Here is a 26,022-nt window from a genome sequence, read left to right on the forward strand (position 1 = left end):
CTATTTGAAGACACTGCAGAATAAACAAAAGCAGGCATACAATGGAAAAAATCAACACTTGGAAGAAGGAAACCCATGCTGAGTCCCCCCAACACACATACATTTTTGAAAAAGCTTCTGGCCTTAAAAAAAATGGGGTGCCTGGGTGGCTCAGTCAGTTGAGTGCCTGACTCTTGATTTCAGCTCAGGTCATGATCTCAAGGTTGTGACCACGTTGGGCTCTGCTCTGGGTGTAGAGCCTGCTTGGGATTCTCTCTCTCCCTCTCCTTTTGCCCCTCTGTTCCCCACCCTCCAAGTACGCTCCCCTGCCCCCCGCGCCCAGCCCCTAGCTCATGGCTCACAAGCAGTCACTCTCAAAAAAAAAAAAAAAAAAGGAAAAAAAGAAAAAGAAAAAGAAAAAAAAAGCTTTTGGCCTGAGGACAGTATCCAGAGTATCTAGTCTGAACCATGTGCAATGACTAAAACTCCAACATAAAACTCATTCTTAGTAGCATTAAGAACAAGAAGATACGTATTGGAACAACTACAGCTGCTGGAAGTCAGGTGAGTAATCCCAGAAAGGGAAAGCCCCCCATTCTTTGTATAAACCCTGATCATATTTATGGCATGAGCAAGGTAAGCTCCAAGAAGTCCAGCTGAGGCTAAAAGAAATGAAGTGAAATGTGAGCTGCCAATGACTTCAAGGGACACAGTTTTGCAATCTGAGTTCAGTCAAGGTTAACTCTTTGCTTTACAAGAACCCAAACAACTCAATAGTCTTGTGAGAAACATAACAAAAATAACAGTCTGGAGTTTATACAACATCTCATTCATAATGTCTAGGACACAATCCAAAATTACTCAATGTATGAAGAAACAGGAAAACATCTTTCTTCTTGAAAATGGATAAATTGATAGAGACCAATCCCGAGACCAGCCAGATCAGTTACGCAAGAATTTTAAAGCAAGCACTTTAACTATACTCAAGAACAAAGGAAAAGATTGCTTATAATGAATAAGAATATAGGAATATAGGAAATCTCCAAAGAGAAAAAAATTATAAGAATCAAAAAGTGTCTAAAACTAAAGAATAAATAAATATCTGAAATAATAATCCACTAGATAAATTAACAGCAGAATGGAGAAGAAAAAGTGAACATCAATCCAAATTATTAAAAAAAAAAAAAAAAAGTCCTAGGCAGGCTTGCCATAGTCAAACTGCTGAGACTTTGTCAAAGATAAAGGGAAAATGCTCAAAGCAGGCAGAAAAAAATAATTCATTAATCCACAGCATACACTGCAACAATTCAAATTAGCAAATACTTCTTATCAGAAACAATGGGAACCAGAAAATGGGAACACCACCTTTTAAATGCTGAAAACAGTAATAACAACAAATGAACAAACAAAAAACTTTCTTCCTAGAATTGTCTATCCAGCAAAACTACTTTCCAGGAATAAAGGTAAAATAAAGACTTTTTCAAATACAGAAACAGATCTGCAGTATAAGAAATGCTAAAAAGATTCAGGTTGAAAGCAAAACTAGATGGAAACAAAGACATAGAAAAAGGAATAAAAACTGATATGGCTAACGTGTGGATAAATAAAAGACTTTTTTTCTCTTTTTAATTTCTTTAAAATACATATATGACTGCTTAAAACAAAAATTCTAACACTATATTATAGCCTTTATAATATATGTGGAAGTAACACACATAGATAACTATGTGTTAAGGATGGGAGGAGAGGAAGGTTAACGAACCTATAGTTGCAACACTTCCCACATTTTGAGTATAAAATTATCTCTAAGTAGACCATGAAAAGTGAGAGATGTGTATTTATAGCTGCCAATAAAAGAATAATTCAAAAAGATAAAGCTAAAAAGTTAATAGATAAGTTAAAATAAAATACTAAAAAATACTAAATTAATACGAAACAAGGCAAAAAAGAATAAAAGAGTAACAATCAGAATATACGAACAGAAAATCTAATAAAATAGTAGATCTAACCCAACCATATCAATAATTACAATGTTAATGAATTATAAACATTTCAACTATATTGTTAGAACGGGTTTTTTTAAAAAGCCAAATGTATGTTGCCTACAACAACAACAAATAAATTTCTTAAATACGAGGACACAGCAGAGAGCAGAGCCGAGGTCTGGAGCGCAGCGCGCCCCGAGCTCTCTGCCTCCTCCTGCATGCCAGCCGGAGGCCAGGGGCCCAGGTGGGCCCCAGCAGCAGCGCCATGGCCAGGCGGAAAGCCTACATCTACAACCTCATGGCGGACAGGACCTGTCAGGACGTGGCCATTGTGGGCTATAAGGACTAGCCCTCCGTCTGGGCCGCTGTCCCTGGGAAAACCTTCATCAGCATCATGCCAGCTGAGGTTGGTGTCCTGGTTGGCAAAGACTGGTCAAGTGTTTTCGTGAATGGGCTGACACCTGGGGGCCAGAAATGTTCTGTTACCCGGGACTCACTGCTGCAGGATGGGGAATTTACCACGGATCTTCGTACCAAGAGCACCAGTGGAGCCCCCACTTTCAACATCACTGTCACCATGACTGCCAAGACGCTAGTCCTGCTGATGGGCAAAGAAGGTGTCCATGGTGGTATGATCAACAAGAAATGCTATGGAAGTAGCATCCCACCTGTGGCGTTCCCAGTACTGACCTCATCCGTCCTTGCCCCCCACCACTCCCCACGGCTTTTGCACCCCTCTCCTTCCTAGACATACACATAACACCATTTTTATTTTGGGGGCCATTACCCCACACCCCTTATTGCTGCCAAAACCACATGGGCTGGGGGCTGGGGCTAGATGGACAGACACCCCCCCCCAAACTCCTCCTGTGTATGGTTGGAAAACTTTTTTTGTTTTTTGGGGTTTTATTTTCTGAATAAAAAAGTTTCTACTAAAAAAAAAAATGAAGACACAAACTATTTGTAAAAATACTCCATGCATACAGTAAGCATGAGAAATGTGAAGTAGCAAAATTCACAGTAGATTAAATAAACTTGAAGACAAACCATTACTAGGAATCAGAGGGAAATTTCATGATGAGAAATGAGTCAATAAATTAGGAAGTCACATCAAATGTATATGTACATAATAAAAAAGCTTCAAAGCACAGAATAAAAACTGACTGAATTAAAGGTAGAAATAGACAATTCCACAGTTGAGTGAAAATTGCTCTCTAAGCAACTGATAAAACAGTGAGAAACTTTCCTCCTATGCACCTGTTCCCACCCTTCAAAATGGTAAAGACACAGAAGATCTGAATATGATTATCAGCAATTCTGACCTAATGGGTACTGATAGAACATTATATTACTGAACTATGGAATAAAATTTCTTTTCTAGTGCTCTTGATATATTTAAGATGTACCAAGTCCAAATGGTAAGCCATAAAAAAGTTTCACATTTAAAAGACTGCAATCAATGTATGTTACAAAACAGCATATGTTTTGTAATTGCAATGCAATGAAACAAGGAATTAGTAACAAGATATTCAAATCCCCACCCCCCAAATATTTAGAAATTAACCAATATGTTTCTAAATACTCCATGACTCAAAGAATACATCACAATGTAAATTAGAAAATATTTTTAACTGAATGAGAATGAAAATAAAATTTAACTTTTGTGAGGTGTAGCTAAAAGAGGGAAATTTACAGCTTTAAATGTTTATATAGTAAGAGAAGAAATGTCTCACAAAAAGTGATTTAGAAACTAGAAAGAAAATAAATGTAAAATAAGTAGAAGGAAGAAAATATTAAAGAGTGGAAATCAATGAAATATAAAACAAACAGCTAAAATCTAGCTCTTTGAAAACACCAACAGAATGGATAATTCCCTAGTGAGAGTAATGAAGAAAAAAAAAACCATAACACAAATTATCAGTATCATGAATTATAGAAGTTATTACCACATTCATTAAAAGGATAATAAAATAATAAGAAAGTTGACAACTTAGATAAAATGAACAAATTCCTTGAAAACTACAAGTTAGCAAAGCCATCACTAAAATGAAATAGAAAATTAATTCTATCAAAATTTAAGAAATACCCATCTTACAAAAACTCATTCAAAAATAGAAAGAGGAAGAAATACTTCCCAAATCATTTCATGAAGCCAGAATCAACCTGATACCAAAATCTAAAAGACATTACAAAAACAAAGAAAACAAACAAAAAACCCAACTACAGACCAGTCACTATCTTTCACAAATGCAGGTGCCCAAATCCTCAAAATCGAACTGCATTCAGCAACATATAAATAACTTATTGGGGTGCCTGGGTGGCTCAGTGGGTTAAGCCTCTGCCTTCGGCTCAGGTCATGATCCCAGGATCCTGGGATCGAGCCCCACATCGGGCTCTCCGCTCGGCGGGGAGCCTGCTTCCTCCTTTCTCTCTGCCTGCTCTCTGCCTACTTGTGATCTCTGTCAAATAAATAAATAAAATCTTAAAAAAAAAATTATTCATCATGACCAAGTAAGGTTTACACTTGAAAAATCAAATATAATACCATTTCATCATTTAAAAATGCTTATGAAATAATACATTTATTATGTGTCTAATATATAGAGAACAATAATGTACCATGATTCAAAGAGTATTCAAGTCTGAGGTCTACCAATTAACAGTTATGTGAACAGGAGTAAGTCACAACCTCTCTGTAACTTTTCATCCATAATGACATGGCCATGGGCCATGTTTAGAAATAAAAAAAGCGCTTTGAAGCATAAAAAACTATATAAATGTTAGCTTTGAGTTATATACGGAATATACCATAAGTTATATTTAAGATACTCAGATATTAAGTTTTATATTTAAGATTATATTTAAGATTTCAGTTGTCTATACCTGCATATTCTGATTATTTAGAATGTACTGAGTTTAAATATATTTAAAATATTGCCTTTAATTTATTAAAGCCTGATAATCTGACAGAGCTATATTAGGTATAAATATCAAGTCAGTAGTAGAGTGTCATCAGAGCTCTTGTTTTGGTAATCCTATAAATATATCACCAGTGGAGGGGGCTGGATTGGGTCTTCAAGAGTGGGAAGTAATGGGAGAACATTTTAGAAGAAGAAAAATGACCTGAGTATCACAGGGATTTATTTGGGGGGAAGTGAAAAGAACAGTTTGCAACACTGTAACAATAACAGCTGCTAACATTTAGTGAGTGTTTACTGCGTGTGTCAAGTACTTTATATTATTGGACTCCTTTCTGACAACCATTAAGAGGCACTATTACCTTGATGTTATGACTATGAAACCAAGAATCAGGGAAGTTAAGTAACATACCCAAGATCATATAGCTAATAAGTAGTAGAGTTGAGATTTTAATCTAGGTTCCTCCCACTCCCAAAGCACAAACTCTTAACCAAAAGAATATTTGAGCGCACTAACATGAGGCAAAGAATTAAGAGATTTCCAGTGAGGACACAGTCAAAAACTCAAAGCTGCCTAGAATTCTCTGAAGAAAAGAGGTATAGGTTAAGAAAAAAAGAACAGCTGAATGTCCTTATTTAGTATAGGAAAGTAGGAAGAAGGACCCTCAAACAAGAAGAGTAGAAGAATCAGATAAAGGTAAAGAGCACCAAGACAGAGTACACTGTGGAAGTCAGAATAAGATACAGTTTCAGGAAGGATCAATCACACAATCAAATATGCCGAAAACTAAAAACAGAAAAAAGTTGGGGCACTTGGTTGGCTCAGTTGGTAGAGCATGACTCTTGATCCTGGGGTTGTGAGTTCAAGCCCCAGGCTGAGTACATTACTTAAAAAACCAAAATCTTAAAAAAGAAACACACAAAAGGAAACAAACAGAAAAAAGTTGATAAGAGATACTTGAATTTGGTATTCTTACCATTACACTGAGAATGGAAAATAAAGACACTGTAAAGGAAGACAAAAAATTTTCATATAAAAGGACTAAAATAATGCCTAGGCTCAAAAGAAAAGCAAAAAGAGTTCATAAGTTAGTTTGCAGAAACGTGTAAGTATGAAATAATTTTTATTAACAGATACAGGGGTGGGAGAGCCAAAAGAGAAAAAAAATACAGATACATCAATGGACTACCATAACAGTTTTTAACTCTAGGAATTGTAATGATCTTTTGTAAAAATAGATTTTAAGCTCAAAAAGCAAGCTGTTATTACTCCTCTGATTGCTATACAGAATCCATAAATTCACAAGCAGTCCTAACCTGGCTTGCTGCTTGCTTTTGTACCCTTTAAGGTAGCTGGTGGTGTTGGGAGGATCTTTGCAGGTGTATAAGTATTTAAAGTTATTTTTCTTCTCATTACTGGACTGGAACGTGAAGCTGTAGAGGCTGAAAGAAAAAAAAACACAACAGATATGGTAGTTCAGTAATTTTCTGCCAAGTCTTTTCATTTTAGAAGTTTCTAATGACATATTTAGTGGACTTATGAATATACATTACAGGAGAAAATAAACAATGTAAGTTTTAGAGAGTAAATTCAGCAAACCCATCTTTCCTATAAAAAGTTCTCTCACTCTCTTAGCCAAATACATGTTCTGTTTCTACTGTAAATAATAAGCACTTAACAGCATTTACTAAAGGTACGCCAAGGGGCGTCTGGGTGACTCAGTTGGTTGGGCGGCTGCCTTCGGCTCCAGTCACGGTCCTGGAGGACTGGGATCAAGTCCTGCATCGGGCTCCCAGCCCTATGGGGAGTCTGCTTCTCCCTCTGACCTACTCCTCTCTCATGTTCTCTCTCACTGTCTCTCTCTCAAATAAATAAATAAAATCTTTAAAGGTATGCCAACAAGAATAGAGCAAAAGACATAATTTTATCCTGCCCTGATAGAAACTCAGATTCTTAAGGGATGCAGAGAGCTTATGACACTTTTATTGCCTGATTAAAAAAAAAAAAAAAAAGACAGGGTGCCAAATTGTTTTCCCTTAAAAATATGAGGTAGAGATTCAGGGATAGTTAATTCATGAACACTATGGTCTATTAAACTATTCTGGTTAAGAATAAATTAATATGATTATAAGTAATAAATCAGATTGTCTTCCTCTATTACCTAATTGAGATTTATCTTAATGCAAGGGACTTTTAAAGATTTTTTTTTCTTTCTAACCAAGGTGGGGCAATTAAGAGGTGTAAAAAGGAAAAGTAGGGATAATTCTTAAGTATAAGCTTCTCTGGGGAAGGATAGGCCAGAGCCGGTTAGCTACTGGCATGAGCTTCTGAGTTCCCAACCAAAAGCGGATGGAGAGTTAACAAAATACAGATTTGCCTGTTTTTGCGATTTTGGAGAGGGGAGGACCTGATAGCAATAAACAGCATGTCTCTGAAAAATATGTGGGCCAATTACATCAACTGTGCCTTAGATGGCTGATATCTATCTACACTGAATGAATATAAATCCCATTGGTGGAAGCTCCAAGTAGTCATTAATGACATAATACACAAATGATGAAAAAAATCCTTAAAGTACCACGTAAAGCACTACATTGCTACCAAGCTCTTTCCTGCTTGCTTATTTTTATCATGTTAACTTCCTTCTCTAACTTATCCAATTAGCATTTCCACACCTCCTCCCCATCAGATATTGTTAGTGTCCCATTTTAAGCTATCTACTAGTTAGTACAAAATTAAATTTGTCCTAAGTGAGGAAAAAGACTTTCTGAGTGACAGAGGGTTAACAATGTCAGCTTCTTTATTATAAGCAGCACAAAATCAATATAGTCTACATCATGATACTAATTCCTTGACAGTTCAGGGAATTAAGTATAAGTAATGTAAATATACTGTGATTACTATTAATTCTGCAGTTACAGTATAAAATATTAAATAAAAGTTAGTCAGATAACTTTTATTTTAATTGGCATCTATTTTCTTTACTATTCAAAAAGAATGAAAAAACCCAGAAGACCTGGGTTGTAGTCTTGCTTGACCACTAACTGCTTGATTTCCTCAATGGTATTCTAAGTTTTTTTTTCTTTAAACAGTAAATTTTTCCCAAATGAAATCTTAAACAAAATGGATGAAAAGAGATACTCTGGTTGAAGCAACCATGCAAAACATAAGGCCTAACCATTCAGCATCGTCCTCCTCATGGAACTTCCAAAAGCTCTTGGGAATACCGACTGAAAACCAAAGAACCAGATGGACTCTAAGGTTTATCCAATTCTATGAACTGCGTTAACTGTATTTACGTTCTCCTCTAGTTCCCTTAGTAAGCAACGGCAGGAAATTTTGAGAGAGCTACAGGTTGGGGTACAACTTGTATCCATGACACAGAGAAGAGCTAATCTGAACTGGAAAAGGAATTTAATATCCTTCTTTTCATTAATATACCTCAATAATATACTCTGATAAACTGAATTCACTAACCCCAGAAATAAAGCCAACATAATATAACAGCATCACAGAAATGAATGCACCTTCAAAGATGATCCTTTTGTAAATATTCCACAATTCTCTTTCCAAAAAAACCCAGAAGTCATTATTGCTATTTTCCTTAAGTCATTCACTGAAAATCTTCTAAAGTCTAAATAGCATTGATATCTATCCTAAGTTCTAATTTAATAATCAGAATCTTTCTTTCATCTCTATTTTAAGATCATAAATCCTTAGCCCAGGGAAGAAGTGAAACATCAAGTATAAAGAGGGTAAAGGGTAAATGAGCATTCATTCAGGTTCTCTACCGCAATCTGAGGAAAAGCACTGTCCATTCCAGCAGCTAACAGAGAAGAAAGGCATCTGAACGTGCTTTGTTTTCCTAACTTTGATTTCATGGAGCTTGGAGAAGTTATTTCATTTGCAGTTTTATTAGTTCCCAGAATCAGAAAAATTCATATGAAAATTCTGAAATTAAAACCTACTTCCTAAAACCATGTCTAAAAGTATTTTAGAATGCCTCGATATCACTCCATTATCATTAATGATTCAATGTTGACCTCTACTACCAGAAGTAGAAGAAGAGGGAAGGCCACTATACTGCAGAAATGCAAGGGGCACCATTCAGACAGAATACAATGTGAACAGAACTCTCTAGAATAATACAGTGTGGTAGCCAGAGAAGAGAACCCAGCAACACGTGAAAGTGGCTTTCATTCCAAGCCCTCCCGCTTCATTCTTCAGAGAAACAGATTTACAGTAAGCAACTTATGAAAAGGAGAAAGGTATACACTGAAAGTCTGTGACTTTCCGAAGATATGATTAGCCCCAGCAAGATTCTTAACAGAGCAGAGTATGCTCTCCCCAAACTGTATGCTTCCTAAACTAGAAGTTCCAACGTGCTGACAGATCCTATAGAGCTGAGAATGACAGCAGTCCACTGACTTCTCATACCCAAAAAGGTAGCTCTACAGGTTTCCCAAAATGATGTCCCTTACAACAGTACTAAAGAATGTGTCACCAAAAATGTGTTTTCTCAAAAAATAAGTTTTGGAAAATCTAGGTATAGAGCTTTCCTGACAGAAGAACCTTGGCTATTTCTACACAAATGTAACTTTATCTCTCTAAAGGGAGGGGTAATATAATAAACAGTTTCCAAAACTTCCTGAGCCATGAATCCCTTTTCTTCATACAATGAATGAACATTTTCAGAATATTTTCTGAAGAATGTAACTTGAAAACTCTTCTGTCCTAATCTGTTCTCTTTAGTCAAGAGCGCCTTCTCGGTCAGTATGACTTCTTATCAAAGGTGTTGTGGGGATGGGCATGTGTGCCTGTGTAGGTTAATGACAAATGATATTTTGTAATTTTTTAAAAAGCTAATTATAAAATGACACACGATAAGAATGTGAAAAAAAAAAAAAACCATGACTCTATACTGTTGACTTCTATTGCTGGGTCTTATTATTATTATTTTTTAAAAGATTTATTTATTTATTTATTTGACAGAGAGCACAAGTAGGCAGAGAAGCAGGCAGAGAAAGAGGAGGAAGCAGGCTCCCTCCTGAGCAGAGACCCCATGCGGGGCTGGATCCCAGGACCCTGGGATCATGACCTGAGCCAAAGGCAGAGGCTTTAACCCACTGAGCCACCCAGGCACCCCAATTGCTGGGTCTTAGATTTTTTCTTTTTCCTTTCTGGAAGGAGAAAGATTTTTGGGAGGAGTCAAGAAAAGTGCCACACTGCATAGTAATTACACTAAAGAATTCCAAACAATCTTCCTGTATACCCCCTTTTCTCCTAAAATTCTATTCACTACCACTACTTGAGTTTGTTATTATATCTCTTTTTATATTCAGATAATATCTACTGCCACAAAATGATATTATAATAATAATAATAAAATAATAATTTTCCTACAAATTTCAGGGGTCTTCCTTGGAACTTCACTTGATGGAGAAGCAATGGAAGCAAGAAATTCATCCACCTGCTTTAAAGACAGGGCGTTGTGAAGAGTCTCTAGAGGACAGATAGATGGCACCATGGAATACAATTCAAAGCCTGAAAAAAAGAAAGAAAAAAATCTGGATATTTAAAAAATCATCATAAGAAGGAAGACAACCACTGCTTAGAACTATGCGGGTTAGGTCTTTCCAATCTATCACATGCAAACACATGAGATCTCTGAAGTCATGACGCCAGATGCTATGCGATATGGGATTGGAACAAGATGTGACAAAGATTTCATTTTAAGTGTAATCACATAGTATAGCATGCACACAATTTCATTCTATATTTTGGTAAAATCTAAGAATGATACTTAAAGAAAAAACCTGGCGGGGGGGAGAAGAAGAAAACATTATATTGTTTCAGTTTTTACTTTAAAATTTCAGGTCTACTTGAAAGGTGAATAAGTTGATGCCATGATATGTCCCTGATGCCAGAATGCTAAAATTAACCTCTTATTGAAGAATAATTATGTTGTAATTACTTGTGAAGAGTGATTTAAGTTAGGTTTTCTAGTCATACCAAGGCCAACGACTCTCTAGTGTGACCTGTAAACAACATTCATTCATTTATGCTGAAAATGAAATTTCAAAACATTTACCTACCTTTTTGAATTAACTCAATAATGCTATTGTTGAAATTGCTAGCTGAGTAAAGTCAAGCCAAGTAAAAAGCAATACAAAATACAGACATGTCTGCATTCAACAATGGCAGAGAAATACAAAAATTTCATGAGACAAATCATGCACATATATGTTATTAATACCATCAGTGAAACAAAAATGCTTAAATACACAGTTCTTTTTTAAATAAATAGGATATAGGTTATTTGCTTTTTATATGAATAGCCTGTTCATTTAAACTTTATTCAACCGAATGGCTTTTAAAATTGCTTTCATATACAACTGAAATAACAGGTCCTTCTGCAGCTATTCTTTGCAAAATTTGAACTAATTTTCCTCCAAAGGAAATACTTTTAATACTTAAATTAAGATTTTATATAAAGGCTAATAGGATTAAATAAAAATTAAAAATCAAACTCAGATAGACTGCAAAACTCTCTGCTTTAATAGGCATGTGCTCATTTTACTTGGCTGATTGTTTACTTAATTTGAGGAGGAAAGAGTGACCCGAGAACTGCCTAAGTCTTGGCTGAAGCAGGGAAAGTATGGTTGAAAGAGAATCGAGTCTTCCTATGAAAATAACAAAAAGGTTTATAAAACCAGTTTGTTTGATTTTTCAGGTGCAAACCAAAGCATGATGTAACATTACATATACTCAAAAACAAAACAAAACGGAAAGTATACCGTAACAGCAGTTAAAGCACCTAAGTTAAGCACTAAAAAAAATTAGGTTTGCACAAGTATTATGTTTTTTAAAGTACAGGATTCATGCAAATACACGCAAACCCTTTCTCGGCATTACACGAAACTTAACGATGTGATTTTTTTTCTCCTTTCGTCAGAATGTTTTGTAAGTGTTTTGTAACAACTATTTCCTTGCATTTGCCTGTTAGATTTCCTAACAGGCAAATAACAATACAGTCAAGTTCCTCTGGTGACATATTTCCCCACTTATCTTTAGTAAACTTTGCATTTAATGCACAATGAAAGGGTTAGCGCAGCAATTTAAAAAGCCACCCTGCTGTCATGTTTAGAAGCTATGAAAACATACCACTGGAGCCTAGACATTCCACAGAGGAAACGGACCAGCACCTATAGAGGTGTAGGTGTTCTGCACAGAGGCCCAGAAAATAAGGTAAAGCACTGTCAGAAGATACTTGTTTCACCATGTTCCTTGAACTAAAGATGAAGGGAGGGGTAAATCCAAGATATGTATTAAGATGGAAATAACATAAAAGTTAGGGGAAATAAAAAGTGAAAGAGTCAAATGACAATTCATAGGACAGATAAGACAACACAGTATAAAAAAGAAAAAAAAAAGAATCTTAAAAACCCGAAAGATACATTTCTAGAGTTGAAAGGAATGCATTTTACATGCATTAAGTCACACATGTGGAAAACCCACATGTGTGGGTCTTGGCCAAAGTCTCGGCCAAGAAATATAAAGTTACTCTAGTTACTGTTAAATTTCACAAACTTTTTTTTAAAGCTTCAGTAAACACAGATTCCTCCTATTAAAAAAACTTGCAATACTGGCTATGAAAACATAAGCAGTCCGCACAAAAACTACAGTCAGTCTTAAACCTGCAACGTCTCTTCTTAGGATTTTGTGGCTTCGGTTTTTCTTCTAAGAGGTTCTTATGCATGTGGGTTCTTTAGAAGCTGCAGCTGTACCAAATAAGGATCTTTTTCTTCAGAAAGTAGCATTTAAAGAGCTACAAAGGAGGGAAAGCACATTAGGCTTTAAGGCCAAGTTTTCTCTTGTTTGAGGATGAAATCTTCTTACTCCACCTCCAGGAAGTATTTAAGTGCACTGTTACTTAAGTGTGCTGTTAAAGGATCCAGACAGGGGAGAGTGACTATAAGCTGTGTTTAACCCTTTCGTTTCATAGAAGTTTTTGAAAGACCTGACTCGAGTTTTTGAAAGATTTATTTACAGTTAAAAAGAAAAAAAAAAAAAATTCCAGGGGACCAAAGCAACTTCATTCCGAATAAAAGCAAAAATCTGTATGTTTTCCTTTAAATTCTTTGATCCTCAATTATTTAAAATGATCAGTAAATAATCCCTTTTGTCCCAGAAGAACAAGCTCCGTGAAAGAACGCAGTAGTAATGCAAGGATTCAGTTTATCAACAATGGGCACGAAACACTTTATTGTTAGCCTCAGAAATTGAATTTAATTGAATTAGCTTTCTAGATTTTCAGCTTAGTCTTCTTCCTATCATGAGTTCTCCAAATTTTAGCACAAAACAGTGGTACCAAAAAAAAAACCCAAAAAACAAAAAACACCAAAACTGGTTGCTTCACCATAGCAAACCATATTGCCACATGAGAATAAAGTGAGGGCTAGATGAAGTTTTCAAAGTGCTCCAGACCAAACGGAGTTTTGCTTTAGACAAAGAGCCACAGATAAATGATGTTGCACAGTGAAATCTGCATCTCCTAAGTTCCCAAGAACTTTTCAAAGACACATCTCATTTGGCTATTTGACAAGCGTGTCTCTGTATTTCTATTAAGTAACTAAATAAAACAACCACGTGATCAGAAAACAAATTAGGAAAAAAAAACATTAAAATGATTAAGAATTAAAAAGAAAACGGAATACTAATTGTATTTTTAAAATTTGTGTAGACTGATCACTTGAGAAATTAGAAGGGATTTTTAGGTGCTAATTTAGTATTAAAACTCATCATCATTGTGGTCATTTAAAAGTTTGATGAGTGATGTTAAGTGATTATGTAAATTACAGCTGAAAAGGGGAGCTAGACAGTATCAATGCTTCAGGTGAGTAAGTTGGAATTATATGCCAACTGAAATTAAGAATGGAGAAATGAATGATACTGTATACCCCACAGTTTGAAATAAAAGAAAAATAAAAAAGGATGAAGCAGGGGAGTATCTTTTAAAATAAAAGCAAAACGTACCATTGGTTGGGTGTCGAGCAAATGAGATAGAAAACCTTTTAACAGCAGAACCGCGTGTGGCGTCTGAGAAAGAGAAAAACAGGTACCTGAAATTCGTAACAGCTACCAAAAGAAGAACACTTAAAAAAAGAGGGAAAAAACAAATATATAAGGAGGTTAGAATTAGGTGACATGCAGAAGGGAATGAGAGAGGGTACTGGTTAAAAGTAAAATGGCTTGATGATAGAGGCAAAGTGTTTAATGAAATATACAAAAGAAAGAAAAGCGGGATGAGCCAGCAATTCTGGTAAATCCATGTTTTACTGACTTAAGTAAATTTGTGGATATATGAGAAAACATTTTAAATAAAGCTAATCCTGAAAGGGCTAATAAACATTCCTATTAACAGGCACAAGCTTCCAGGAGCCTCAAAAGACAATCTGAATATTAACACTTAAGGTATTTTAACAAGAGTGAGAGGCTCTCCAACTAGGGATTCTAAAATATTCGCATCCTATGTTTATTTTATAAAAGTATTGCCAAAATATTTTCTTCTACTTATAAACGTTCTGTTTACTTTATTTCATTTAGATCACTGTCAGTAAGTAAAATGAGGGATAACAATGAACGAAAGTTTAAAAGATCAGAGAAAGACTTATTCTTTATAATATGGCTTACTTACTGTCCATAAGACCAATACATATGGTGCAGTTCTAAATTTCACATTTCAACAAACTAGTCATTGAATAAGTACTGTGTGTCTAACTACAATTAACTCTGATGAAACACGGATCCAAGCTATGGACAAGAAAGCAGTGATTGTCATTTAGGTGCTAGGTGTCATCAAAGGGTGCAAGGATTCCAGTTGAATCAGTCAGTGGACTTAGGCTTGCCTTTGAGAAGTACTGTATGTTTATGGGTGTGTGCGTGGGTGTGCATATGAATCTGTGTGTGCATATGTGCACATACCATCTATGCAGCCAGAAGAAGTCAGCTTTTTACGATGAGTACGAGCATAATCCTGTAGGTTAGGTGCGCTTGAAGAACCCCCGAGCACCGAGGTGCTAAACAGGCCCGCACAGTGAGACCCTGATGGGAGTTAGAGAAAATACATACACAACGGGTGTTCTTCCATTCACAATGGGAATTCATGCAGCATGCAATAACATGGCTCTTACCACACTTATCTGGCAGTGCCTTCAATAGACTCACAATTCACTTGTAATGTCAACTTTAATATAATCACCACCACCATTTATCATATGTACAAATGAAGGTATTCAACACCGGTAAAAATGTTGCCTTTGAGGGAAATAATATACCTATACTATAACTAGACATATATATATTAAAAGTACTAAAAATACTACCACAGGAATTAATTTAGGTTGATAAGGGATTCTCTCAGTTTGCATGAGCAGTTCATATAAAAAAACCTCTCCTAGCACAAATCTAGTCATAAAAGGTCAGTATTTTTTAATGTATGTCTATAAATGAAGAATCTTTTCTGATACTCCTGAGTTAAGAATCATCAGTATATGTTACAAAATAAAGCAAATTACTAATCTGTGAGAAGACCATGTGAGAACAATTCCTTGTAGGTCATCCAGGCCTAAATCACCTTAAGTTTCTAATACTTAAATGACTTCAGATCTTAATTAATAAGACCCCATGAAACACATTACTAGCAAATAAAACATAGCCAGTATAAAGTGATGTTTAATTTGTAGCAAAAATCTTTATACCCAAGGAAAACTTTTACCACTTGGTAAAGTTTAAAAAAATTTCTATCAAATACATTATGATACATAAAGGAAGATAATGTGGGAATATTAGAAGCTATCAACATTAGCTGTGTGTAATTAACTAAAGAAGATCCTCAAGTAAATAGTTATCAACAAACAGTTCATATACTTAGTATGTAGATCAAAGTACATAAAAAGTTGAACCTAATTCATGCTTTATTAAACCTATTTAGACAACTATTTGTAGAGAAAATACTATGCCATTACCTCATATCGTTTACCAACAATGAGCTTAAAACTAGTAAGTTTAGAAAGGTCCTTTTCAATGTTGCTTTGCAACACTATTTGCAAAGAACTAGTTACATTCCATAGGTCAATAATGAATAACAACTACACTTATGCATTAGTTTTGTTTTGGTTTTCCTTAGGAGATAATCAAAAGGAAAATCAATACACTGAGAAAGGGTTTAAAACACTCCCCACTTAAAATTTTTTGTTAATCAGAAAAGAAGTTTCTTTTTTTTTTCTTTTTAGTAGAAGGTTCTTTTTCGTTTACAATAGCATATATACAATTTTATCAACTGGGAAAATGAAGTTTCCTTCCTAAATTAAAACATTTTGGGATTTTAATTTATACAAGATTAAAAAATAGCATTGGCAACTGGACTAAGTAGTTTACACTGCAGACAGTCAAAACAGTTATAAATCAAATTAAATGCTATTCCTCGTTCATTTTATTGAAACTTTACTGTATACTTTGAGTCGTACAATATTTTTTAATTAGTATGTGTTAAATAAAAACTAAAGCATAGCATTTGGTCATGCTTTCATCACTGAAGTTTTACACATGTGCAAAAGAGGGAGTTGAAGAAGGTTTGGAATATAATTTCCCTTTAGACCACATACCTACAGTAGGGTTCTGCTTCTGTTCCACAAGAGTTCTTGGTGTTCGCAGGTAATTAGCATTTTCAGATACAACCTGTACAAGGAAAGCAAAATAAATGAGGTAAAACAGTAAAATCAATTAAAAAGGCCATACTTCATTTGAAGCCTGTTCCAGACAGACAAAGGTTAATAAGCTGTATGATAAATATTAGTAGAAATACATAAAACATAAAAGATCATGCAAGATCCCCTTCTGAAGGGAGTCCATTTCATATGAAGTCCTTGCAATGAAGTGGTGCGAAGCAGGCATTCAGAATGAAATATCATGTATGAAACAAGACAGATGAAAAGAAACAATTAATAGATTGATATAATTTCACTCTTAAAAGAAGCCAAATGCCCACTCTTACACAGCTCCTGTATTTGAAGGGGGGAAAAACAATCACAAACAAAAGAAAAGACAGACAGAGACTGTTGAGGTCACCGTACAATTACTGATCCATGCACAGGCTTTATCAGAGTAACCGTTAAATATTCACAGCCTTAATGGATACCATAATCCCTTTTCCTATAATCAAATGCATTATATTTCCAAAAGGAAGTTGCTGAAATTCTTGGGAAAGTCATGTGTAACAGCAGACCTTCCATTCTTAAAGCAAAAAAAAAAAAAGCAAAAAAATTCTATTATTTTAAATTTCCAAATGTCATCACAGAAAGTCCTTCTGAAGTCCTTTTATTTTGGCCCATATTACTAATGGGTACCTGTATATTGCATCTTCATATAAAGACAGCATTAAAATATTATACAACTCAAAAAAACCCCACACTGTATGTATCCTTTAGATACTTCCGGATAATGGAATAGTGAGGGAAAGAATAATTAATATTAGGTATACCCCGCTAATTAACACAGGACCACGTAAATTTTGATAGTTTAAAAAATGTTCATACTCTCAGCAAATTCCAAATGGAATCTAATTTTTCAATTATGGGGGGAAAGGTCATTAAATTTTCTTACCATCATATTACATAATTTTGTTTCTGAATGTTTTGAAGGACAACTATGCCAAAAAAGATTTCTTTCCTTTTTAAAATTTTTTATTAACACACTAAAGTTCCAGGAATATAAAATTTATTGATTAATTTTTAAATCCTGGATATTTAAAACCCTCCCAGTAAAAATCCTAAACACATGCAATGCAAGAGGTTTCTTTCTCTCAAATATTGTCAGGTATCACAAGCTTATTTTTAAATGAACGGAAAATTAAAATACAGAAGGATTTACTCTGATGTTAAATATAAGGGATTAGATGTCCTCAAAGACAGCTGTTTGTTGCTCTGAATGCGGGTAGGAAAATGTTTAATGAAGTAAAGTTTAAAAACCTGTTGCCATGAGCCAAAAATACTGGATGTGAAAGCCAATGATTTGGGGGAGACAGGGGAAGAAGTGATTTGTTCCCCTGATCTGCGTCTTCGACGCCCAGTACCCACACCACTGGTATAATGCAGCCAGGTACCAGTACCCTCTGGGCTAGACACACTCAGGGGGCTCTCTTCCTGGAAGTGAGAAAGGGGGCAAAGAAAAAAAAAAAAAAGCAGAGCATGCAAAGTTAGATACAACAGAGCCAAATGATCAGAAAGAAAAAAAAATACAGTTTGTTCGCATTTATCAATTTAAAAAAAAAAACTATTAAACAGTAATTTGGGAGCCAAATATTTCAAATATTTGAGAAATTCATGGGAAAGAGTTAGAAATCTAATTGTATTGTGATAACAGTTATAGGAATTACCTTATCTTCAATATATAAAATATTTATACTGCTTAATAGTTGTCACTTTTCTCTTAAAACTGGAAAGATTTAACAATTTTCTGTCTTAGCAACTTTTAAAATATAAAAGTATTCTGCTTAATTTTAAATATTCAAGACATTCTGTGCTGGGTAACCTTCTAGCCCAAAGCACTAAAGAATTGTGCAAAGGGTTACAGAAGTTTCAATGAATATGATGTAGAAAAGAAAACCTATCTACCAGACACTTTAAAAAAGAGAGGTAAAATGGATTCAAATTGCACTTGTTTCCACTTTCAAGCTATTTTGTTTACCCCCTCCAAAGATTATTTATAGAGTTCAGTAAGCAAAACATGCAGCAAACATCATCATTTACATGTTTGCATGTTCAGGTTTCAGATAGTGAGGACAGAGTAAAATCTACTTGCACAAAATGAAGAGAATAGTCTTTTTCTCTGTGTGTCTTTTGGAAGTACAAACTTCTGATATCCATGGAGATGGTGGACGCTGGAAAAAGTCTTCAAGGTTTTACTTGAATAATTTACCTTATGGAAGTAAAAGTTTAGCATGGCATAGAAATAATCTCTTGAAAGCAATTATTTAAGTATTTATGAGAAAAAAGGTTTATAAATGTGTTCTGCGTCTTAAGAATTAACAAAGGGCAGTGATTCTGTTGACGATTTTACAAATACAAATGTGTTGCAAAATGAAGACTCACAACACATTTGGCTTTATCAGTGTTACAAGCTTTCTGGAGTACAGAAGGTTTAATGGTAAAATTTTGAACAATCTGATTAATGTGCAGATTGCTTTGTTCAACAACATCAAAATCACTGCCCTCACACAGATGTTTAAGTTATATTAATATGTCATTTCCCAATTTTCTGAAATTAAAGATACCTGAACATAGTCCCAGGTTTCTTATTTTTAAATTAAGCTATACTAGAACACAGTCCCAAATTCTACAGCTCTTAGTCATTGTCTTTAATAATTAACTTAAAATATCACAATCCCTATAGAAACCCTAGGTAGTATACAATTTCCATTATAAAATTACCACAATCTATTTATTGATGGATGTTTTTCCTATACATAATTGTCAAATTGGGTCACATATTTATTTGAAATTTGAGAATCATAAAACACTTCTGTTTGTATAATTTGGGGCAACAGAAATGAGCATAATTCTGTTTTGCTGTTATTTACATTCTTACTCACCAACTGCTAGTTAAATGTTATATTTAACTCTCATGGCTTGGCATATGTCATTATCAACAAAGATATTTTTCTAACTTAAAAGTTAAGGTGGTTTCTATCTTAAAATCTTGCTCTGAACTTTCACTTGAGCATTCAGAAAACATTTATAAGCACTAATCTCAATCAGTGCTGGGAGAATCAGCCTATAGGGAATATAGATAACCCAAAATAAAGGTTTTTGAATTATAAAAAATGCATACTGGTGTTAAAGATTTACTTAACAAGCTACATTCCAACTGTTCAGCTTTCCTGTTAAATCTTATTTTAGTAGTTATTTAAATGTTATTCTATTAGAGAACATAAGAATTAGCCTTATTTAATTATAGACCTTAATACAAAAGGTAACATTTTCAACTATCTCCTCAAATTTTCAAATTCCCATACTGATTTGTGCAATCAGGCTAACGACTTAGAATTTCATACTTAATTTACAGTGTCATTGGAATCAGTTGTTGTGAAGGCATTTCTGGCACTTCCTCTCTACTTTCAGGTGAAAATTATTCTCTGCCTATTATATCAGACTTTTAAAAAAATTCTTTATTAGAATAACCTAACATGACAGGAGAAAAAAATAGATGAGTTTTTAAAAAAGTCTTATTTTACTATGTCTACTCAACTTTGTTAGGAAAACAATACATAAAGCTCCAGATTCTTAAAGCTTTATCTCTTTTTTAACGGCCTCTCTATTTTTAAATTATTTATTAGAGAAAGAGGCAAAGTTCACAATGAAAAATCTGTTAGGTTCCCAAGCTCCATAATTAAAGCTGTATTTTCTTTTCTGTTTTATTAAAATATAGTTAGTTTGTTTTATGAAAAACATGCTCTGACACATATACTTACTTCATTTGTAGGAATCTTCCTAGATCTTGGAAGTGGAGACTTCCTGTGTATATGAATTGGCTCTGATACCATGGGTTTGAACAGTATCACAGCACGATCAGTCTCATCTTTTTTAGAAGTATGTGGTTCATCATCATTATCAATTTTAAAAGATCTCCTGCCTTCATTCTGTGAGCAAAGAATACAACATATAAAATTCAGATAAAGCAAGAGTCTCTTATGATAAATTCAACCACCAATTGGTATAGTTGTGGCACATATATAAGTTTGCTGATTCAAATGAATCAATATTCAACAGCCTAATATTAATCTGGGTATCATAAGACAGATGACAGAGTTCCTGACTTTAAGAAATACGCAATGGAAAAATTAAACAATAAGTGACAACACAAAGTGCCACACAAAACCAAGTGTTTAGTTATATTTCATCAAATGTCAACATAAATAAGAAATAATAATAAGTAACAGTAATAAAGAACAGAGATCAGTTTTATTATACAGGAATAATATGAGCATGAGCACAAACTAAAACAGCATTTTAATTCATAAATTTCAGAATATTTAAATTATGTTCCAAATAGTCCCGACACATGTGATGATTGCATAAATAATCATATGATGACTTACTAAATATTTACTGGGTGTGTACCATGCGCCAGGACACAGATGAATAAAACCAGATAAAAGATAAACAAGTTAAAAACAACTTATATCAAATATCTATCTATAATAGAAAGGGTAACTTGGGGCATAGTCACATATATAGTAAAACATGTTTTAAAGCAATAGCAATGAACATACTAAAACTAAATACAATTACATTCAACAAATCTCACAAACATAACATTAGTCAAAAGAAGTCAGGCAGAAGTACATAAAATCCATCATCAAACTAAGGAGTATAGGAAATAAAGAAGAACTTCTTTAACTGGTTAAGAGATATCTAAAATCTTGATAACAATCATCACAGTTAATAAATCATTGAAATATTAGTGTGTCCACCATTATTAAATCTACTCAACACCATACTGGACATTTGTCATCATTCATAGATATTATTATATCTATAAAAAATAGATATGGGGGCACCTGGGTGGCTCAGTGGGTTAAAGCCTCTGCCTTCGGCTCAGGTCATGATCCCAGGGTCCTGGGATCAAGCCCCGCATCAGGCTCTCTGCTCAGCGGGGAGCCTGCTTCCTTTCCTCTCTCTCTGCCTGCCTCTCTGCCTACTCGTGATCTCTGTCTGTCAAATGAATAAATAAAATCTTAAAAAAAAAAGATATGTCAAAAAAATAGATATGATCTATTTTATATATATTATATATATATTTATATATATTATCATGGATAAATTATTAGAATTAATAACAGCATGTTAGTAAGGCTGTTATAAAATTTTCATATACAATTGAGTTAAAATTCACTATTCACTAAAACAAACAAAATGAAATTTAAATAAATCATGTATGATAGCATAAAAATATAAAGGAATTAATTTGACAAAGAAGATATAATTGATGTGACAAAGAAGATACAAGACATAAAAACCCTTAATTTTACCAAAAAGATTCAAAAAGAGCTAAATAAATTCAGAGCTATATCAACTCCTTGGACTAGAGGATCTACTACTATAAGTTTATTGCCCTCAAAATTGATCTGCAGAATTTATGTAATCTCAACCAAAATCCCAAAAAGTTATCTATGGAACATTTTACTTCAGTTTGAGAATGAAGAAGCATTTATTTTTTTATTTTATTTTTCTGGGGAGAGGGGCAAAGAGAGAATCTTAAGCAGCCTCCACAACCAGCCTAGAGCCGGACTTGGGCTCACTCTCACACCTTAAGCTCATAACCTGAGCTGAAATCAAGAATCAGATGCTTAACTGACTGAGCCACCCATGGGCACTGTGAGTGAAGTGTTTAACAGCAACACTTCTATTCAACACCATGCTGGTCTAAGCCAGCAGCTCTTCATAAAAAGCATATCCAAATGGCCAATAAACATATGAAAATTGCTAATCCTTATTGGTCATGCGGATAATGTAAAATTAAACCATGACAAGGTATCACTATATATCCTTCAAAATAGCTACATTAAAAACAATGATCATACCAAGTGCTGACAAGGATATGGCAGTATCTTTAGAAAACTATTTGATTATATTTTCTAAACTTGAACATATACACCCTATGACCTAGCAATTTTACTCCTCGATGTATATCCAAAAGTAATGTGTACATATGTTCACCAAAAGACTTATACAAAAATGATCATGAAACCAACTTCATAGCTTGAACTGGAAACAAATAAATGATCAAAGTAGAAGAGATGAACAAATTGCGCTGTATTTATTTATATTTATTGTTGCCATGTAATCCTACATGACAACAAAAATGAAGAACAGAATGGATAAATTTCATAGACATAATGAAAGAAAGAAGCCAAACCCACTCACGCTCCCCCAAAAGCATATATTTTGCGATTTATAAAAAGTTCAAAAATAGGCATAATTCAAACATGGTTCATAACAGTAGGTATCTTTGAGGAGAAGAAGGAGAGGTTGGACAGGGAGGGGGGACAAAACTGGGTCTTCTGGAATGATGATAATATGCTACGCATAACCTGCCTGGCTATTTTTAATTGTGTTCATTCTGTAATACATCATTAAGCTAAATCATAAGTGTATGATTTATCAATATGAATTATAATTTAGTGATAAGTTTTAAGTTGAATACATATTTAACTTTGTAAGGTTAGTGTAAGGATTAAAACAATAATAATTTGTACCAAGTGATCATTAGCACAGTGTTTACCATGCACTAGTCCTCAAGTAATACAACAACCAAAACTATAGTTAAGCATTCTAAATACTGGTCTTAAAAATACGAAAAATCTAAATAAAATATAAAATTCTAGTATGCTTAGAAATGTTGTCTGCCCAAATCATACATAAAGAAATTTATACCATCTTGCTACTTGGTAGTTGAGGTAAGAATTGAAGTACATTAACAGGAAATTCTTACAGAAATCTTATGGAAATCTAGAACTATAGTAACCAAACACTGCGAGTTTCATCTTTATTACCTCTCTTGAAGCTGGTCTATATCCATAGCCAGATGGTAAATTTTTGTCTTCTTCACATCCTTTAGCTCCTGGACTAAAATGTAATTCAACATGAAAGCGTTCCTCTGAGGAAAGATCCTAAAAAAAATTATAGAACATTTCCAAAATGAAAAACTACAGGCTACTTATTTACCTCTGATAATAATATACAAATCAAGAACTCTTTTTACCTTGTTAGGATCCTCATAAAGCATGATCACAATCTGAGTCATGTAATTGAGTTCATTGACAACATTTAAGTAATCCATAGCTCGTTTCCACTGTTCATCCTTTGATTCCTGAACAAAAGGTATATGGTAAGCATTTTTCTCATACCACTTTACTTGAAACTCACTTTATTTTCATTATGGTAGTTTGTTTAATCCTGAGTGATACCACACAAACAAGGTAAATATGTATATGCTCAACCTTTCAAAATAACTCAACTATACTTAAGTCTTGATAAATTACTTATGTTTAGCTAAAGTATTTTAAGAATCTCTTATCAGCAGTAATAGAAAGTCTAATGGTAACTTTTTTAAATAGCTTCTAGAAAGTAAAAATAAAAATCTCTGAAACACAAAAGCACAATTGTATTTTGAGGCTTAGTAAGGGGCAGTGAGTTGTTAAACTTAACTCCCGAAGTGTGGAATCACGATTCATAAACAGAATACTATCCTAGAGCTATTTTTCCCAGTATTATATAGTCAATGTATGTAATACATGCTTATCAGTAAATATGCCTCATTATACTGCAGTGGTATTTAAAATAATCAGCAGGAGGTGGTATATTTACAAGTTCAATTAATCTTATCATCTCTTTCATCACTCCTCCATCTTCATTTAGGTAATCATTGGTATTTAAACATATAATCATTTAGCATCAGAACTGAAAGGAATCCTAGAGAAAATGTACTACAAGCATTCAAAGTAGAAAATTCTATCTGAAAAGGCAAAACTACTCAAAGTATAAAGTCTACAGTCAATGCGTAACAGGGTCTACATCACAGATAACTTTCCTTCATTTCATATGTCATAAACCTTAGAAATAAATGCATACAACAATTTTTTTGCATACAGTAAGAGTATACAATATTTTGGACTTTAGAAGATTTCTCTTGTTTTAAAAAATGAAATTTGACACACAAAAGCCTAAACTTACAAGACCACATGTTGATTACTTATTTAAAAAAAAAAAACAAAATCCTAAACCAGCATGTATTCCTTTTCAAATTTAGACATTACACATCTCTAAGGAAGCATTTCCCTTTTGAAGTTTCTAGAAAAGTAAAGTATACATCACATAATTTGTATTCTTCCATGTGTGCTTAGCATCATTTTAATAAATGGATATCCACACCTCTAAATGCTCTAATGCAAAGCCATTAGGGAAGCTACTCCCAACCTAAGCAACATTCCAGAGGAAAAAACTGAATCTGTGTTTGTTTGCACGTGTCTGCTTGTGTATCTGCAGTAGGAATATTTGCAAAGATGTATCTGCATTTTTTTCAAAATTGGGAGGGAGAATATTAGCATAGCATTTGAGTTTCACTAAATATGAGTTACTATAAATAATGGATTTAAATTAAATATTAAAAATTTTCAGTAGGTAAAAAGATATATTAGAGTTTGTGATCCTATATTATTAATGAAAACACCATCTAATAATATCTAATTCAGCGTTGCAGTTATAGATTCTGCTAGGTCCAGTCTAATGAACATATGAAATTAAATAATATTTAGTAGCATCTTCCTGAACACAATTAACATGCAAGAATCTATAAAATATCTTTTTAAAATTAAGTCTTATTAAATACATTCCCTAAAATCTTACTTAAAATCAGGTTTCCTTAACAAACATCTTCTGAAAAAAATCCATTATGGAGAGGTAGATTTTACCTAGTTCACACTGAAAAAAATAAAAAATTTCAAGTGGGGAGAGACTGAACAAGGTTTTAAGATACCAGTTATAGGGTCTTATAAAGATAACATGAACTGCAATAATGAATTACAGTTCAAATAAATTTTTTATATTAAAAAATGGGACATCATATTGATATTAAAGATCCTACATGTATTTACTAACGTGAAAAATAATTTGTTTGAAATCCTGGAAGCAGAATTTTAAAAGGAAAGCTTCTGTTTTAAAAATGTAGCTGAATGCAATATATACTCAACAAGCTCTAATTCTACTACCACTACCCTAATCCAAGTTATATCTTTCTTCAGATCACTGCCAGAGAGCTTCCTAACTGGTTTTCTCACATGTACTCCAGACTATCTGCTGTCCACACAGCAACCAAAGCCATTTACTTCCCTGCTTAAAAATGGTTTCCCAATCCCCTTAGGATCATCAAGGCACTGGCTCTCCAACCCCATCTGTTGCCATTTCATCCACTGCTCACTAAAATGCTCCACAGGCTTGTTCTATTGGCTCCTGTATCTTCCATGCTTCTTCCACCTTCTAAATAAGTGTAAGAGTCAAAAAGGAACCACATAGGAGACATA

At 34.0% G+C, this 26,022-nt stretch overlaps 1 protein-coding gene and 1 pseudogene across 15 annotated transcripts in view; one reads left to right on the forward strand and one right to left on the reverse strand.

The window, feature by feature from the left end:
• PPIP5K2 (diphosphoinositol pentakisphosphate kinase 2) overlaps positions 1-26,022 on the reverse strand; it is a 78,149-nt gene that overhangs the window by 2,760 nt on the left and 49,367 nt on the right. For 2 of the 14 annotated variants that reach the window (XM_080804149.1, XM_080804153.1), the window contains 9 exons: positions 23,706-23,813; positions 23,497-23,613; positions 20,413-20,580; positions 17,912-18,085; positions 16,550-16,622; positions 14,868-14,987; positions 13,920-13,982; positions 10,287-10,427; positions 6,200-6,325 (listed from right to left, as the gene is read on the reverse strand). In XM_080804149.1, the coding sequence (XP_080660275.1) occupies positions 6,200-6,325; positions 10,287-10,427; positions 13,920-13,982; positions 14,868-14,987; positions 16,550-16,622; positions 17,912-18,085; positions 20,413-20,580; positions 23,497-23,613; positions 23,706-23,813 (1,090 nt within the window). Of the gene's footprint in view, positions 1-6,199; positions 6,326-10,286; positions 10,428-13,919; positions 13,983-14,867; positions 14,988-16,549; positions 16,623-17,911; positions 18,086-18,611; positions 18,861-20,412; positions 20,581-23,496; positions 23,614-23,705; positions 23,814-26,022 lie in introns of those variants that run through there. The other 12 variants (XM_080804151.1, XR_013966858.1, XR_013966857.1 and 9 more) reach the window with 12 other exon arrangements.
• Positions 2,230-2,653, forward strand: LOC308343681 (profilin-1-like; annotated as a pseudogene). Its single transcript has one exon. The product of its transcript is annotated as a profilin-1-like (transcript).

This window comes from Martes martes (genome assembly GCF_963455335.1).
Source record: "Martes martes genome assembly, chromosome: 5".
Lineage (NCBI taxonomy): Eukaryota > Metazoa > Chordata > Mammalia > Carnivora > Mustelidae > Martes > Martes martes.